Raw genomic sequence first — 19,045 nt, 5'->3', positions numbered from 1 at the left:
AAAAAGAAAGAGGAAATAATGTCAGTACTCCGCATTTTGTACAGAAGCCAAGTAAATAGTGGCTTCTGCGTTTAAGTTTGGCTGTCTGAAAGAGCGGAACAAGGGCTATCTGAGCTTCTTGCTGGCCTGCAGCGTCTCAAACTCTCATCGCTTTCAACCGGAGATGATTAGCGGGGGTGTATGCAGTTTCCGAATGTGTTTGCTCGCATCTCCATTGCTTCTCAGAGAAATCTCTACTCCGACCAGCTCGGTTCTCTTTCACTTGCCGCCGCCGCCTTTTGGCCCCGCATCCTCGTTTTCTGGCGCCAATAAGAAGGACACCAAAGAGAAGGTCATCGTCATTTCTGGCCCCACTGGGTCTGGTAAAAGCCGCCTTGCTTTAGAGCTGGCGAAGCGGCTCAATGGTGAAATTATCAGTGCGGATTCTGTCCAGGTAAGCTCTGTGAATAAAAAGACAACATCTTCGTATGACTTTCATACATTTCCACTTTCTTTCTTGGCGTGAGGTGAAATAAAATGTGGAAAGCATCAGACGTAGGTTGACTTGATGGCTGCGGGAGGTTTCTCTTGTATAATGAATATAGGGAAAGTAGAAGGTTTGAGAATTTTGGAGAGTACTGCCTGGTTAATGGATAGGGAAGTCATTCATGTAGAAGAAAGATGAATAACAGTTTAGGTGTCATTGCCTAGTGTATGTGGCAGTTCAGGGATAACGGAGGCGGTCTGGAATCATGCTCTATTTATACGGGAAGATTGATTTTCCCCTCTGTTTCAACTCGCAATTCTTGTGTTTTTTCACCTCTTACAAAAAAGAATTAACATACATTTTAACTGAATGTGAACTGTTAAGTGAAAAGTTATTTCATGGTTACTGAAAAAGTGTTGCAGTCTAATTTTAAAGGCTAAGACGTATTTTACTAGTGTCACTATGGTTTTCCATTTTCCAGCTTCAGACAGTCAAACCTTCCCCTTTTGAAACATAGCCCTTTCTTAAAATGTGGAACTCATGAGGATAACTATTGAATTCAACCTCATTATATAATCACTCGATTTATCCTGTTATCAAGCAGTTAATTGTGGAATAATGGAACCACAGAGGTCATTTATGAAAGGATCAAGTTGGAAGGGGTTGTTTCATTTTAGCCAGTAAAAAATCTGAGTGGACAAATGGTTCTCTGCTTATTTTTTCCCCTGTCTGTTTATTCAAACAAACCACGATACAGACACTAAAGTTATTTTGATTGTTAAAAGGAAAGTGGCATTATGGATGCCCTTTAACAATTCAGGGATATGGAAAATGAAAAGTTACGAGGATGCTGATAATCAATTATAGATGTCCTATTATTGGCACTGACTTCATAGTCTCCAACAGAACAAGTCTTTGCATCACTTTGGGCTGTATTTATTCAGATGGCTTGTATTGCAGGTGTACCAGGGTCTTGATGTTGGATCAGCAAAGCCCTCCAAAAATGATAGAAAGGTCACTATATGAACAATATTATACTCCTTCACTAGCTTCTTTTAAGAAAACTTTGTCCGTCATTGAATTTGGAGCCCAGGTGTGCCTGATTGGGCAATTTGTTGATGCATCTTAGATGTGTTTCTTGGTACTGCATTATCTATAGTAAATAACTGCTCTTAGGAAACCCCCTTCCGCTAAAGGAGGACGACCCATGATTTTTGAGACTTCCTAGTTACTTATATGCAATGCATATTTTATAGTGATGCGACTAAGCTTCCCCCTCCCCGCAAATCAAGATTTTGCATGTGAGTTTCCAGAGTGTGCTTTTGCTAATCCATTATGTTATTCGTTGAATTATTAGATTGCAAATGTAATGGAAATTATTTGAAAAAATTTTTTTCTTGTCTTTTCACTTTTTGCCTCGTGGCTTCTCTTATCAGGAAGTACCGCATCATCTGGTTGACATATTGCACCCATCTGAAGGTGTGTTTCATTGTTGATTGACTATATTTATTTTCCCAGTGCACAAACAATATATGATTGTGCTCATATACATTATTTGTTATATAAATGTGCATTTGCTTATTGACTTCACTGGTAAGTCTTCAAAGAATCTAGGATGTTTTCAAATAAAATTATTTATCTTCTGTCAGATTATTCTGTGGGGCGATTTTTTGAGGATGCAAGGCAAGCTACAAGATGCATTCTTGATAATGGTCACGTTCCTATTGTTGTTGGGGGAACTGGATTATACTTAAGATGGTATGTCCTTCCCAACCTCTTGTTTTGATTGAGTAGGTCGCTTGTTCTGTCATGTAAAACATTTCAGTTATTGCAACTTTTTAATCAAAAGTAGGGAAATGAAGCCCAATTTTCTTGTGCCTCAACCTGTACATTGCCTTTCTCAAAAAGACTCTGTTGGCCAAAGCCCAAACAAACATGATCATCAATTCTTTCATTGATCTTTCTTGAAAATTGGTCTTTGGCTGACCATGGGAGTTGCCTTCTCTATTTCTGTTGTGTCTCTGTCAGCAAAAGCTACTTCCCTCCGTAAATTTTGTTTTTAATATGCCAGCAGTCATGTCGGTTTTGCTTTTGTTGAAATAGATATGTAGCTAAAGGTTGTCTTCGACTGGCTTTTGTGTGGTAAATATTTTTGTTAGATGCTGCTATATGGGCATCAAATACTTCATCTGAATATTTTTCCTGCATCATACAATTACATTGTATGATTTTATTTTCCGTAGGTTGTTAGAAACTAGATTATGTTGCATATGGTTTCCTATTAATCTTTCATTTGAACTTTGAAATATAAGGTTCATTTATGGAAAGCCTGATGTCCCCAAGGCCTCTCCAGAGACTACATCTGAAGCGTATTTGGCTTTGGGTGAGTTAGAGAGAAATGGGCAATGGGATGCAGCTGTGCAGTTGGTTGTAGAAGCAGGTGACCCAAAGGCACAATTTATAACTCCCAATGACTGGTATCGATTGCGACGAAGCCTTGAGATTATTAAGGTAGTTTCGTAGTTTGTTTCGAGGGAAATTTGAATTCTCCTCCCTGACCATGCTTTTTTTTTTTGAGAATTTCATACCTGTTCTAGAAGAATAAAGGAAATTATCTTCATATGAAGTTAACGCTTCTCCTTTGGTCCACCTGTCTGTCTGTTCCTGCCTTACTTGTTTGTCATACAATGAGATTATCAAAATATCTACCTCAACGCGGTCCTGTTATGTATTTTCGGTGTGGTTATTTCATACTGCATTACTAAGTTGTGTTGGGGTACAGGTACTAGTATATTGTTTCACCTTTTTATTAATATTATTTTGGAATGGCAGTCTAGTGGATCACCTCCGTCTGCTTTTGGGGTACCATATGAATTTTTCAGGGAACAGGGAGATGCTAGTGTTATGGACAACTCTGGCTGTTCTGATGGCAATGCTAATTGCGCTGGAATGAAAGAAACATCCTCAAATTTGGACTATGAGTTCATGTGTTTTTTCCTTTCTACGCGAAGGCTTGACCTCTATAGATCAATTGATTACCGCTGCGAAGATATGCTATTAGGTAAATCATTAATTGTTAATCAATATGATTTCTCACTGTTTCACTTGTGAACCATATATATACATGTGCGTGCGCATGTGTGTGTATCTTTACTATTTTTAACGAACTTCTATTTTTCTTATGGTGGACATTATCAGCATTTTGTTGGTTACAAATAATCATTCTCTCTTCCTTCCTAGTGTGGTTATTAATGGTTTGCATAACACATCTGTGTCTATGTGGGTTTCCTTAGCAATACATGCTGCATTTTGTCCTTGATGTACATAAATATGAGATTTTGTTCTCTTCGGCTGCAGAGAGGGATGGCTTATTGTCTGAGGCTCAATGGCTTCTTAATGTTGGTCTTCATCCTAATTCAAATTCAGCGACAAAAGCAATTGGTTACAGGCAGGTATACCTTTTGGTTATACATTTCTCTTTGGATATTTTGCACTTGACAAACACTACCTGCGTCTAACCATGCTTATATATTAATGTGAACCAGGAATGACTATCAAGCTTATTGCATCATAGGACCTTTACCATTGACTGATTATACAATATGTTTGCTTGACAGCAGGAATAGATCTTTGATTAAACTCCTAGAGGAGGGGAATCAAAAAATAATAACATGCTTGTTTGCATATAAAAATGGACTTATCGGTCTTGTTTGGTGTTGGACTCTTGGGTTTATTTACATTCACTCCTTGAGTAGCTTCTTTGTAATTGGTCAATAAATATATATTAGTCATCCTTTGTGGTCATGTTTATCACTAACTTAGGCGTTTTATTATTGAGAATAAGAGGTAAAGATATTTTTATTTGTAGTTCAGAACATGAAAGAAGAACTAAGTGACAAATGACTGGTTTAGATTTTTGTGTCCTGAATGGACGTCTGTGTGCTTATTCAGGTGAACTCAACAAGATGACAAGAAATTCATATTTATTAAATTGAACTTAAAAATTTGCTCGTAGTGAGAGAATTGGAAAATATTAAATTGAAATAATAATGAATAAAGCTTTAGATTATAATGATATATAACAAACGAGCATCCATAACAAAAGGGCAGGGAACACCTCCTTGCCCCTCTCTAGCTCCATACATGCTTGACAGTGATATTTCCCAAGTTTTTTTTTCCCTGTTAACGTTTCTTAGTTCTTTCCACTTGCTTCTTGTACCTGCCGAATAGATTGATGCAGTGATTCCTTCTCACATTTTGCTTATATGATTCACCGTATTAGGCCATGGACTACTTAGTAAGATGCAGAGAGCAAGGGGGTCAGAGTTCAGTTCGAGAATTCTTCTATTTTTTAACTGAATTTCAGAAGGCATCTAGGTATGTGTTTTTAAAGATAGATGTAACAAGATTTTATCTGTTTTATATATTATATAAAAGATTACATTCTTTCCTATATTTATTTTTCTTGATTGAAGAATGCTGACAACTGAGCCCCCCCCCGGGGCGGGCAATCAGTCATGTTTTTCCTTTAGTGGGGAACTTTTTGCATGCTCTGCTTTGTTGGGAATATATGGGAGGTCTCAAATACGGTGTGCTTTGGCCAAGTTTGAGGACTTAAGGGGAATATAGGGGGCTGCCTTCTGTCTTGGATCTATGGCCAATTGAAATCGCTTCCCTTGGACAGACAATAGAATATTGCGAGAGAGAAACAACACTTCAATTCTCAAAGCTGCCATTCCCAATAAATAAATGATAAAAATTGTCTTTTCCTGGATCTTGGTTCATTTTGTAATCATATTTCCTAAAACATTCATTGGCTAGTTTCCCATGAAACTTTCATCAGGGGGATTTGCATTCCTGCTTGCTTCCATGCTACTCTTGTAGACGAGCCATTTTTTGTGAGAAAGAACCTGTTGATCATGAGATATGCTTTTCATGCTCATTGATGGATGGCAACTTCTTGATTAATAGTAAACGGATTTTGATATGGGATTTTATATAGAACTTCTCTTTATCAAAACTTGGTAGGTTTATCCGATATAATGTGGATGGTGTTCTTCAATTTAGCGTCTATATGGATCAAGAGGGTTTAAGGCCATGTAAGAATGATTTTTAGTTTGAAGTATGCCCTTTTCCCTAATGGCAGGAAATGATGAATATTGAACCTTCTGAACAAATGTTATTGGATCGTATTGCTTCTATAGTTGGGTTTTCCTAGTTAGGTGCAGTCACTGGAAGGCCTTTGTTTGTGAATATGTCCTTGTTTGTGGTTACTCTTACATTGATGTATTCAAGTGACGAGTCCACCACAGCTCTTTTGGCATAGTGGATCGTGAGGTGCTAATTTCAGTTGAACTTACCGTGTACATTTTCATGCAGGAATTTTGCCAAAAGACAGCTGACATGGTTTCGAAATGAACATATATACCACTGGCTTGATGCTTCTAGACGTCTGGTATATTTATTTGATTTTAGTTTATTTCCATTTTGCCTTTTACCATAACATAGGAGGCGAATGCTTTTCCTCTTAGAATCATGGGGCACACAGTAAACTCGTCAGAATAAGATCTTTCATCTTATTATCTCAGAGATTTCCAAAGTTGTTTATTGTCTTAAATGTTTGTTGTGGTTTTCTTCTGCATGTGTTCCCTTATCTGTCAAACAAGCTTTGTGGTTCATAATCTTGCTCTGGACAACTTATTGGCAGGACACCATTCTAGACTTTATCTACAGATCTTACCATGATAACACTGGAGCTGTCATTGTTCCTGAACACTTGAGAATGTCTAGAGATGCTTCTAACGGTCGAGAAGCTAATGAACTAAAGGCCTACCGCAGCAAAAATAGGTATTATATATATTTTTAAGAAGACGAAATGACGACAATATCCTTTTCCTTGCCTCTCATCTTTGACAGTTAATTTCTTGCGTAGGCTTTTCTTGAATAAAGACGATTGCTCTCCTGTTCTGGAGTGGATAAGGAGAACTCAAGGCTGAATTTTGGGTTCTCTTGAAGTTGCCTCAATTTTGACATTACACAGAAAAACACAACAAATCTTTTCAGTTTGAGCAGAAAGGTCTGTCTTGAATCTTGATTGCTGCTACTTGAATGCATTTTTTTCCCTTTTGGGTTAGAAGTTGCATTGTGTTTCCTAATATAACATAAAGCAGCTAAGACTGTATATGGGCAGAGCAGGGCAGCGCTTGTTGGGCCATCAGGCCACTTGCACAACCCTATATAGCATACGAGAATATCTGGATTCCTATTTTAATTTGTAACCAGTGAATTACATTTTAAAGCAATATGCTTAAGAGACTCGTATATTTGTAAACTTGATCCAATTTCTTCTGTTTTCTTATTTTCTCTTCCTTTTTTCTTCCATAGGGACCTTGAAGAGCGGCAGAGGCAGCGCAGGGAAAATAGTGTATGCGTGTGTTTTCTTGGGTTTCATTTCCTTCCCTCGAAGAGTGAGCAAGAGACTACAAGGGAGAAAGGAATGTAAGGGAAACTTTTGTATGTAATTAGTTTAAATTTATTTTAATGCTACTGGTTTATGAATGAGAATATTCCATTTAACATGCTTGGTATCTTTTAATTATTTTTTAATAGGTTGGCCCAAAAAAATTCTCATACAAGGATATACTGGACTTTTTTTTTTCTTTTTTCTTCTTGCTTCATCATAGAAATATGCTCATATTGAGACCTTTCGATTTGCCTTGATTAGATAATGAGGGGGCACCCTTCTTTTTTTTTTGGGGGGGGGGGGTTAAATAATCAAATTATGAGAATGCAACTGAACAAAACTAAAACAGTCTTTCAAATTAGATCATGAGACCTATCGAAAATAAATTTGGGCAACTTTAACATATCTTTTTAATGGAAATCATTTGTTTTTCTTTCTTGCAAAAAAGGGGAAATCATTTTTCTTTTCTTGAACAAAAAAAAAAGCTCCTTTCTCAAAAAGAAATCGGAAAGGATAAGAAGATTCCACTATCCACCACCGCATAAACAAAGCTACACGGATTTCAACGGCTATTCATCTTTCTGAATTTAGGGGTGGAAACAGGCCAGGTCAGGCTTTGCTTTTAACAGGTCAGGCCTGTTTTGAAGCCTATTGGCCTGAGTCTGGCCTGTGGCCTGTTACAGGCTTACTTTTCAGCCTGAGCCTGGCATGTATAAAAGCCTGGCCTGGCCTGAAGCCTGTTAAAAGGCCTGTATTTTTAAAAAATTCAAATTATAATAATTAATTTTTAAAAAAAGCTAAGATAAAAAAACGTACATAATAATTTAATTTTTAGTCTTGTCTTTTATTTAAATTTTAGTATCATAAGTACTATTTTAAATCTTAATTATAATTTATAAGAATATTATTAAAAACTAATTGTAATTATATGTTAAAATTTGGAATAAGACTACGTTTAAGTACACAATAAAAATTAAAATTAAGACAAATAAATAAAGAGGAAAAAAATACTAATTTTATAATGAATAAAGAGGGTATCATACTTAAATTAACATAATACGTAAGTTAGTTAATTTATCATTCTTGGAACAAAATTTTTCTTTCCTATTTTCTTTATATTTTTAAGATTTAAAAATCACATTATTTATTAATATTATTATTTTAAATTATATTTTTATCTTCACTTGTCATCTAAACTTCAAAATCTAAGAAAAGATTAAGCTATTAACTATATATTAAAATTAAAAAATAAATTAAAAGAGTACATTAACAATAATAGCATTAATTAATTTTTTCATATATTATTATTATAAATTCCTGACAGGCCCAGGCCGGCCTAACAGGCTTAACAGGCTTTTTAAAAAACCTAAGCCTGGCTTGTTTAACTAAACAGGCCTTCAAACAGGCCTGAGCCTGTCTTTTTTGGGAAACAGGCCAGGCCAGGCCAGGCCAAATGCAGGCCAGGCCATAGGCCCCTGACAGGCCGCCTGGCCTGTTTCCACCCCTATTTCTGATTTCATGGTTTAGTCAAACAAATAAACAGGTGAGATTTTTTTTTTTTACAGGTATAAAAAAATTCAATTGAAATGATATGGCAATTGCGGGTTTGATAACGGATTTGTAAAGATTAAAAGTTAATCAAGCTCTTTGTATTTAAGATGTTTATGTTGATTTCTAAGGCATCTCTTTAACCATTTGCAATAATTTCATAAAAACTCTTATTTAATACTCCCTCTGTTCTTTATTATAAGAGACATTTGATGCTTATAGCATGTTTCCATACATAAGAAACATTTAAAAGTTGCTTCTATTTTTTTATATTGATTTCCTATTTTATCCCTATTTATTTTGTCTCCAACTCATATTCCCTCTCCCTCTCACTTCTTTTTTTTAATAATTTAATTATTCTCTCTTATACTCTTTCTCCTTATTAATGTGGGTATTGTTGGAAAAAACATTATATTTTTTACACATTAATTGTCCTCAATTAATTTTAACTGGTTTTTTTATCAACATAATTTGGTTATTTATCTTTTATAATAAGGAACGGATGAAGTATATGTAATTAGCAAGAATAATTTTAAAAAGACATTTTAAAAATAAAGTGGCAATATATTTAAGATGAAAATAAATTTTTTTAATTAATTCATATACTCAACATTGGAACTTTGAAGGAGTATTACAAGGCATTAATCACTCCTAATTAAATCCTTTTTTTTAGGGCCAAAGACACTACTAGTTAAATCCAATTTCTAAATTAATAAAACGTGATAAAATGTCGTTTCAGATTTTTTTTTGAGGTATTTCTCCTGGACCGGAGCCGGGAAACGTTGCTGCCGCCAGCTCATGAGCCCTAATAAATAAATAATAAGTGGAGCAAGAGTCACTTCCTCGAGAACTCCTTCACTCTAACCTTGCACTGCAACATTCTCTCTCTCTAGCTTTCCGTTTGTTTCCTGAGAAAGTTCGGAGAGAAAATGATGAAGCCCTCGATGCTCAGATCCCTCCACTCTGCCCTTTCTAGGGGTTCTTCCCACCTTGGTCGTCGTAGCTATTCGTCCGAATCCGTTCCCGAGCGGAAGGTGGCTGTCCTCGGAGCCGCCGGTGGTATCGGTCAGCCCCTTTCTCTGTTGATGAAGCTAAATCCTCTTGTTTCGAGTCTATCCCTCTATGATATTGCCGGTACTCCCGGGGTCGCTGCTGATGTCAGCCATATCAACACCAGATCTGAGGTACACTATCCTCTGGGGCTTACATCTTTATGGGCAGTTATTAAAAAAAAATCAAGCTTTGATTTAATGGATTCTTCAAATGTTTTTGTGCAATTATATAAGGTCTTTTATGTGTTCGAATTTAGGTGGCTGGATACCAAGGTGAAGAAGAGCTTGGGAAAGCTTTGGAGGGATCGGATGTTGTTATAATCCCTGCTGGTGTGCCCAGAAAACCCGGCATGACGCGTGATGATCTGTTCAACATTAATGCGGGCATTGTCAAATCACTTTGCTCTGCTATTTCTAAATACTGCCCCAACGTGAGCGTTGATTTTCTTGAACTGCTTTTGATGCTTTTCTTGTATACTTATCGATAATTGTTGCATTCTACTGTCAATATTATTTCTTTTTGAAATTTCACCTGGGGCAAACTATATTTGGTCCATAGAGTGAATGAGAATCTGAGTGTGATCCTTATCGGTTATGAAGCTATGAATGACGTGAACGTCTGTGTTGAAGATATGGACTTTTGATTTGCGGCTTTCATTTAATGCACAGCAGTTTGTTACCTACACATCAAATTTTTAAGTTGTGAAAAATGTTAATAATTTGCTCTGAAGATTAGACATTTCACTCAAATGGAAATTTAGTTTTGAGAATTTGAGATGTTATTATAAGCGTGCAATTTGAATCATTTGACTTTAAAATTATGTAACTGCTTAATTTGATGTTGAATTTCTGTGCATGCAATCAGGCCCTTGTTAACATGATTAGCAATCCTGTCAACTCCACCGTTCCCATTGCTGCTGAAGTTTTCAAAAAGGCTGGGACATACGACGAAAAGAGGTTGTTTGGTGTTACCACCCTTGATGTTGTTAGGGCCAAAACTTTCTATGCTGGGAAGGCCAAAGTTCCAGTCGCTGGTATGTTGACACTGGGGAACTTATTACTTCTTATATTTTGTTTGGTGCCACTATTGTTATATTCTGACAAAGACAGAATTTGCAAAACTTGGTCAGAGAATTTTGAAGTCAAATTTATATGTTCAAGGTTTGCAAAGAGTGACAACTCATCTCAAGAAGAGAGTCTGGAGATTGCCTTCCTTTCTTTGGGCTTTTTTTTTGTTTTTGTTTTGGGGGGGGGGTGTGTGGATTAGACGAAGGGGATTTTAAGGGTTAAGTTGCTGTCTTCCTGAGCTTTATGATTTGAACTCTGAAAGTCAAATAGTGATTGAGATGTTCTTCTATTTTCCAAGAGTTAAAATTGTATTAATGGTTCTTAACCATTGATTTGGAATTGTGCTGCAGATGTCAATGTGCCTGTTGTAGGTGGCCATGCAGGCATTACTATTCTTCCATTATTTTCTCAAGTACATCCTTTCTCTTTTAACTCAGTTTACTAGCTTTGACTGTTTACATCTAGGTAGATTGTCTACCTTGTATGATCTTGCTAACATTCTAACTCCATTCACTTTTATAGGCAACACCTAAGGCCAATCTGGGTGATGATGACATTAAGGCTCTTACAAAGCGAACACAGGATGGAGGAACAGAAGTTGTGGAAGCTAAGGCTGGAAAGGGTTCTGCAACTTTGTCAATGGCGTAAGTGTGGGACTAACCCTTCAATTCACATATTGACAGTATATTTTATTTTGTTACTTGGGAAGACAGTTATTTAGTGTCGTGCCAATGTTCTCTAGTGTTAGAAGTTCATGTACCTTGAGATCCCCGACTGATTCTTTTGCAATTCTTGCAGTTATGCTGGAGCCCTTTTTGCTGATGCTTGCCTCAAGGGTCTTAATGGAGTCCCAGATGTAGTTGAATGCTCATTTGTGCAATCCAGTGTCACTGAACTTCCTTTCTTTGCTTCCAAGGTCATTGGACTGTAACACCTTTTCTGCCCCTTTATTTTCTATTTTTTTTTTGTTTGTAATTTCACTGTTCTAATACTTGAAGTTCATGCTATTGATTATACACGGACATGGTCCTCTTACCATTTGTTGAAAATGCTGACCTTGGTTGGTACGCTTTGTTATTGTTATTGATAAACATGTTGAAATCTTTGCAGGTGAGACTTGGGAAGAATGGTGTGGAGGAAGTCATGGGTTTGGGTCCGCTTTCAGATTATGAAAAGCAAGGGCTTGAAAGTTTATTGCCTGAACTGAAGGCATCTATTGAGAAGGGAATCAAGTTTGCCAACCAGTGAGCTTCAATGCGGAAATCAAATTTTGTAATTCCAGGACCATTCTTGTGTGTTGCTGGCAGTTGTGGCAGCTTTGTTTTATTTAGAGTAGGTATACACCTTGAGTAATAATGATTTCTAGGAGAGCAGTTTGTTACTCAAGTTATCGATCATAAAACCAGTTTAGGCTGGCCATTCTTAAAGACTGGATTGGTCCACATTTGCTTCATGTACGATTTCATATAATGCAATTGCGGGGTATCATACCCGTTTCTGTATGTTTTTTTTTTTTTTTTTTGTATTAAGCGTTGTTGGGGAAAGATGATTTTTCCATCCTATGCAGAGCCCTACCGTCACGTGCCAGGTACCACCATGTGTTCTCGTCTCGGCACTATAGCTACCGCTATTACAATGAGAACAGCCACTATCCCCATTGCACGTTATGACATTACACTGCTACCTCATTTGATTTTTCCGTTCTATGCAGAGAATGCGTTGTTAACTTGTAATATTTTATTATACTTCTGACCCTAAATATAAGAGGAGTTAATTTATAGTACAAATTGTATTCCAAACTATCTTTTATATTTAAGACTATAGGTAGAATGTTAAAACTAAAAGTCAATCACACTTCTACATCTACTGTCTATTGAGATGAATCTGAGCTCAGTTTGATTGCGAGACTGAGCAACAGCACACATAAAAGATCCGAGGCCCTTGATCAGTGTGATATGTGTCCATAACTAGGTTCACAACTTGCAAAACTGAGTCTAGGCTTTGACTCAAAACTACTTTTGACACTATGGCACGCAAACCAAACTTGGACTCGACCTCCAAAAGCCACTAGCACGTGAAAGCATTAACGCCTGGGCACAAGAATGATGAACTAAATGGGGCTGAATGATAATTGCTACATCCCGCGCACAATCTTTTACTGTGATGGGATTTCCGAACTTTGCTCTTGAAACTGCTGGTATGAAAGTCCAGTGAGAAGCCAAAAGTCCTTTGATATGATTAAGAAAATTTTGCCATATTCGGAGGATTCTGGATAGCATAATATTGATTGAACATTCAGGCTTGGAGGCCAGGTAATATGAAAACTGAGTATGAATTATAGTTGCTAGAGACTAACAAAAGGAGCTAACTTCTGAGCGAACAACAACACTATTAGTCTATTACGCCCTATGACGAGGTAGCAACAATATTCGTCTATAAGGAAACATATTGCCCAAAATACGCACGCATGCATTTTCATCATCTATGTTTTGTAATTTGTTAGAGATTATTTAGGAATACATTGAATGAACAATTTATAAAAACAGTACGGCACACACTATATGTTGGATTTTAGAGACACTGGAGGCAACAATTAGAGCTAGGCTTACGTATTGCAGAAGAAGGGCATGGCTTGCCAGGAATATGCAAAGCTAGTCTTCAGTGCAGCCAAAATGATTTCAGGTCGTTGCATTGGAACATTTTAGGTGAAAAGATTGAGTCTGATCAGATATGAACTGGATCAGAACAATGATTCTTAGACACAGCCATTTCTTAGCATCAAAGTCGACCCGGTTATACCGACAAAAGTGTGGACAAATGCTTTGAAATTCAAATCAAGAGCTCAATCACTGAATTTGTTTTTGGAGCTGCTTAAGTCACCATGCTAATCATTATTTAAAGGGAAAGGATAGAACAGATAAACCTTATGCTCAATTATCTGCATAATCTTGGGCTTTAAGAGAATTGTACCGTGCCTGTAACCTCATCTGCGGCAATCTTTACCTCAGTGTAGGAAATTAATCCTTATTTCTAGAACTTGCGACAGAATTTTAATAAGGTTTAAAGAAGACAATCCTTACCTGGACTATATAACCTTGACTTCAGCAATGTGATTTGCTTAAATTCGGGGATGTTTGGATAGAAACAAAATCATAGTTTTAAAAGTACTTTTACGGTATACGAATTAAACATGTGGAAGAGTTTGCCTTCGATTTGTTAAAAAGGGCCTCTGATTAAGCCTCTCACAGTTATTCTCGGAATATTTGCAACAAGGTTAGGAGAAATACTATCCTAGTTTTTCTCCAAGTACATAAGCAGTCAAGGTTTATGTGAATTAAGTGTATGCTTGGTTTTAACTTGGAAAAAAAGATCATAATTTTGGTGGTTTCTGACGTGAAACCGAACTCTAAGCTACATTCTGAGTTAAAGGTAGACCAAAGAAGCCATCAAGGCCACATGGGCCACTGGCATGCACTATGTGTGTATTGACCACTTCAATTTATTTATGAAAGATGGCTAACCATTAAATAATAGAGTAATTAAAGTGCTGATCATACATTTCAAAGATAACTATCGCTTCTGCTTTCAAGAAAAAGCATTAAGGCACTAAGAAGGAAATGAAGGGAAAAATAAAAAAAGTAAAAGGATTAAGGGAATATAAAAACAAGACATATATATTTATATATAGAGAGAGAGAGAGAGTGTGAGACATAAGCAAAAGTTGCAAAAGAACAATAACTTTATTCATTCAGACCTGGAAGTGTGACAAGCCAGAAATGTAATGAAAATGATAATGACAATAAGCTTCACACGAGAAACACCCCTCCTTCTCGTTTCTCAGCTCTGCTGCACTTATTCTCTTAGAAGTGGGGAAGTTTTATTGCATTGTGAGGCTAGTGATGCTGAGAATCAGGCCCAGCAGGTGAAACTCTCTCCAACTTTCCATTTTGACCTAGCATTGACCTCTTTTGAAGGCCAGACTCACTTTTCCTCAAATTTTTGGTCACCTCACGTAACAGAGATTCACTGTCAATCTTTCTGTCTCCTTTGGTTGAGAAAGACAGAGGCAGCAGTCTTGCCTCTGAACTCGCCACAACCAATGACACAAAAACAATGATGCAGAGAACAGACACGAACAACCTTGAATTCCTCGAAGCAGCCATTGTGTCTTACAGAAGTAATATCTCTAAATAACTCAACTATATCTTTGATGAGTACAAGTTGCGCAGAGCAATAACGAAGCTAGCCTATATATAGAGAATTCGGAGGAGCTTCAGATTTTGAATTTACAATTGGCATAATTGAAGATGGAGCAAGAAGAGAACAAGAATCCAAGGCAGCCATTGTCGTATCTCTTCATGTGGGTTAAGACTTTTTATGTCACAAAACACAAAGTCTGACAATGTTCTTATCCTCATTGGACTTTCTGCTCATTTTCCTGCTTTATTTCCTCTTTCTCTCTGAGGATCGATAGCCTGAGCAAAAAAAATGAATTCATCCTAGGTTGTCGTTTTTGCCTCCAATAAACATATTTTAGTTCCAGGATTATGCAAAGAAATAGAGCCAAGACGAAATAACCTTTACAACTTTATGAGGCCTGACGATATCCTTTTGTATTTACGTGAAGGCATGAGAGCTATTATGCTTTCTCCACAACCTTATGAGTCATGCCCACGCTTCAAAGTTGAAATCCTTCTGCGTATAACCAACTTGTTCTTTGGCTTAAATGCCATCTTTTCCATGTACGCGTAGCTCATTTCACTTTCTTTCTTTCATGACATTGTTTTGGGTTTTTTTTTTTTTTTTTTGCAAAAAATATTATCTTTTATTGTCAACTAAGCTGATTTGTTTATCTCAGGATATTTAATGGAGGATATGAAGTGTTAAATTAGTAAAATATGGCCGGTATTCGGTTGTTAATCTGTTGTGCGTCCCTTGGGTTTCATTACTAGCAAGACACTTGCGATGCGGCTAAATAATACTTTGTTTAGATCCTCAACTTCTATAGCATTTCCTACAATTTGTCTAGATATATTGATATTGATGATATTTTGTGATCAGAATTGATGTGGGGAAGAAAAAAGTGATCAAACTCACAATTGATTTGTAGTTTCACATCACTTTATTTTCTTTTGTTCTATATTTTTCAATCAAGTCCTTCTGATTAGACTAAAATAACAATACGAAGGATTGAACCTTTGAACAAACTCATCAGCAATTAAACTAGGGTCTCTAAAATCCTTAATTAATCAGTATTCATCTCTCTCTTTTCACCTCGCTGTTTAGATAACCTAAAGAGAGTTAAGATCTGAAAAGAACCAAAACAAAAGGTTTCTTACAAATATTGTATCATATCTTGATTTTTATATAAAAGTTAAAAGCAACATGACATGTATATAGAATATAAATTCGTTTATGATAAGCGCGTATTGTGGTTTCCAATGTTTTTTATATTCTACATATTCTCAACTAAAATGTTGTTTAAAAAATCATAATTTCTCCTACTTCAACTTATCAAACCTCTGAAATGCTGTGGATCAGGCTCTCAATTGGGAGATCGTCATGACAATCAATGAAGAAAGAAAAAGTACCTTCAATTATATTTATATATATACTCCTTCGGTTTTTAATATAAGATCTAATTATTGAGTTGATTTTCATCCTAAATATAAAATCTCTTTCTTATATTTATCAATTTTTTTCTAAATTATCCCTATAGATACTCTATCTACCATAATGAACTAAAAGAGGGAGGAAGAACATTAAAAAAGATGATTATGGTGTTTTAAGAAAAATATGTTATATTTTATAATTAACTAATCTTAATCTAATTAAATTAGTTAAATAGATCTTAATTTTATATAAAAGCCCGGTTAAGTTCTCAGTGACCTTAAGCACAATTATAATGATGGTGAGTAGCACAAGGCTAAGAAATTCGATATATTTTATAGTACCACTAATATATATATATATATAACCAAATTATTAGTGGAATGATTTTTGAAATGCAGGTTGGTACTATATAATGATCAACTATTGTAAAGTTACTCCTATATATCTTAAAATATTCAAATATATAGTGATCCACTACGCTTAAATTATATTAATTACCATCCATTTGATTTCCTTGGATGTCAACCTCTTTCTTTGACTATATAAGGGGTGTTTGGTTATAGGCAAAAGCATTTTTGAAAAGTATTTTTACGCAAATCGATATAAAACTCCTATCACATACTTATTTTATATACCATAAAATCACTTTTAAGATTATGATTTGGGTTTCACCCAAACACTCTCTATCTCAAACTCCTTAATTGCTAGTTGAATTCACAATATTTATCACGATGCACTTAACAATCCATTTATATTTCAAAACTCATCATCATTATAAACTGATTAAATCAATATTTTTTTTATTCAAATGAGTTCTGGTGAATATTCTCGAGAGAAATGTCCTTTTTCTAGTTTTATATAGTATTTGGATTTGATTCTAACCAGGTACTTTAATTTTTTAAGTTCATACTGATTGATATTAGAGTCCAGTGACAAGTAGTTGAGAGGTATAACAAGTTAAATATTTTAACTGATGAAAGAGATGTTAGCTTTTCAAGAAAAAACAAATTGATGATTAAAAAAATCGAAGTGGCAAGAAATATTCAAATATTTATAAAGTAAAGTGATACTAACTATTTAAATAAGATCTTAAAAATGTTGAACAATAATTCTCTGTAGCGTTTAAAGGCTCATCAAAATTAAACAATTATTAATTATTTTATCTTATATATGAATTAAAGCGCATGCTAAGTGACAAATGAGAGTTGTTTTCTCCACTAGTAATATAATATTGCCATAATTATGACATCTAATAATAATAACAACAACAAGAACTAAACAAAGAGAAGTATCCTTGTTTATATCATAATATGAACGGCTAAGAACAAGATTAACACTTGAAACTTAAGCTTTGACGACCTGAAACTTGCTTATAGATGCTTCTTAGTTTGTATATGTGTGCCTATATGAGTATATATAATCATTAAACACCAACTTTTTAGCCAATAAATCATATAGGCATACTTATTTCTCAAGAAGGGCAGACTAATGGTGGTGAGCATTTGGGCCTCCTGGGCTGAGACGGTTGGGCTTGTAATGCGGCCCAAGTAATTGGCGCCTCCGTGCAATCTCGTTCATCACCTGTTTGGCTCTCCCCACAAATGCCTGGTTTCCACTATCCCCCTTCGGGATTGGAGAAGGAAGATCACGACCCCGGCACAAGAAAGCAAATGAAAAGAGAAACAGAACCAATAAGAACACTCTCCATTTCCCAAACTTCGTCACGAACGACATCGTTCTTGAGCTATTAAAAGTTTAAAACTTGCTAGTGTGTATTTCAGACTGGTGAGAGAAAGAGAGGGACTTTGTTTTATGGTTGGGTTGGCTATATATATATATATATATGGATGTGCAAACTTAGCAAATTTAATGATGAGGTCAAAGAATCAATCATCGTATAGATCATTCAGAAGGTGGTATAGAGTATAAAAAAATGATCTTTTTGGAAAAGGAACTTTCACTTTGGGTTAGTCACTAGTAAAATCATAGGAAGTTTTGAAATGAGAGAAAAGAATGAAGGGGGAGACCAACGTGGGTGGAGCATTTTGCCGACGATATTGATATTTAGGTGTACTTTTAAAAGTTTATAAACCCTCAAATCTCAGAACTTCAACTCAGCTTAGCAATTGGCTGTGAATATTTGGCAGGAGCTTGCATTTGAAGAAAAGAATATACATTGAATCTTCAGTAACCCTTTTCTTTCATAAATGTCAACAGATTATTTTTCTTTTATCTTTCTGGACAACATCTCTGCGGCGGCCTAATTTCCATAGCAGTAAGCAAATTGTATCAAAGGCTTTCATGAATCAGCTCAGAAGTGGAAGTTACATTGTCACAAAATTGAGTGATATTATTTGATACATGAAGCCAAACAGGTAAATTTTCTGATGAGCCCGAGTCACGGGTAACTAACTCACCCTTAAAAGTAAGTACCTATTATTAGTTTTTTTTGGTGTGTTTAGTTTATATTATGGTATTAAAATCCAATTTGATGCTAGTTAGACTAATGAATCGGTGATTCAAATCAGGATTTTTATAACATAAGTGATAATCTTTGTTTTAAAAGCAAATTTCAAATTAAGTCTGTACATGATTTATACTCTCTTGCCACGCCCTATGGCATCTGGTATGTCATTATTCATTAATCTTTTTTAGTGAAATTTTTAAATTGAAAAGTTGATCTTTGAAGTCTTTATGTGGCTTCTGATATAAAGTGGCCCCGTTACTTTTTGTCAATTTGCTGAATGTATTATGAGTCAGATTTTGGTGGGCTAAGCCTAATCGTAATCGGCAAAACCAAGAGCTAAAATGAACCTCACTTTTGTGTCCAAAAGA

General features: G+C 35.7%; 1 protein-coding gene and 1 pseudogene across 1 annotated transcript; both read left to right on the top strand.

The window, feature by feature from the left end:
- Nucleotides 1-163: 163 nt before the first annotated feature.
- LOC114721954 (tRNA dimethylallyltransferase 9-like) lies at nt 164-7,106 on the top strand (annotated as a pseudogene).
- A 2,218-nt stretch (nt 7,107-9,324) lies between these two features.
- LOC114721955 (malate dehydrogenase, mitochondrial) lies at nt 9,325-12,099 on the top strand. The gene is made up of 7 exons (XM_028907848.1): nt 9,325-9,661; nt 9,787-9,960; nt 10,395-10,563; nt 10,948-11,009; nt 11,120-11,241; nt 11,396-11,513; nt 11,708-12,099. Exons 1-7 carry the CDS (start codon nt 9,407-9,409, stop codon nt 11,843-11,845), a joined length of 1,038 nt encoding a protein of 345 aa, XP_028763681.1. The 5' UTR covers nt 9,325-9,406; the 3' UTR covers nt 11,846-12,099.
- Nucleotides 12,100-19,045: the final 6,946 nt, after the last annotated feature.

This window comes from Neltuma alba, unplaced genomic scaffold, assembly GCF_004799145.2.
Source record: "Neltuma alba isolate B1F8T4 unplaced genomic scaffold, ASM479914v2 tig00012080_pilon, whole genome shotgun sequence".
Classification (NCBI taxonomy): domain Eukaryota; kingdom Viridiplantae; phylum Streptophyta; class Magnoliopsida; order Fabales; family Fabaceae; genus Neltuma; species Neltuma alba.
This window is presented reverse-complemented; position numbering and strand designations above follow the sequence as displayed.

What these genes read in the sequence shown, in the direction of transcription:
- LOC114721955 (XM_028907848.1), top strand. Translation starts at nt 9,407, where the DNA reads ATGATGAAGCCCTCGATGCTCAGATCCCTCCACTCTGCCCTTTCTAGG. An exon ending in TTTCTAAATACTGCCCCAAC is followed by an intron (nt 9,961 to 10,394) that starts GTGAGCGTTGAT and finishes GCATGCAATCAG; the next exon opens with GCCCTTGTTAACATGATTAG. An exon ending in TTCTTCCATTATTTTCTCAA is followed by an intron (nt 11,010 to 11,119) that starts GTACATCCTTTC and finishes TCACTTTTATAG; the next exon opens with GCAACACCTAAGGCCAATCT.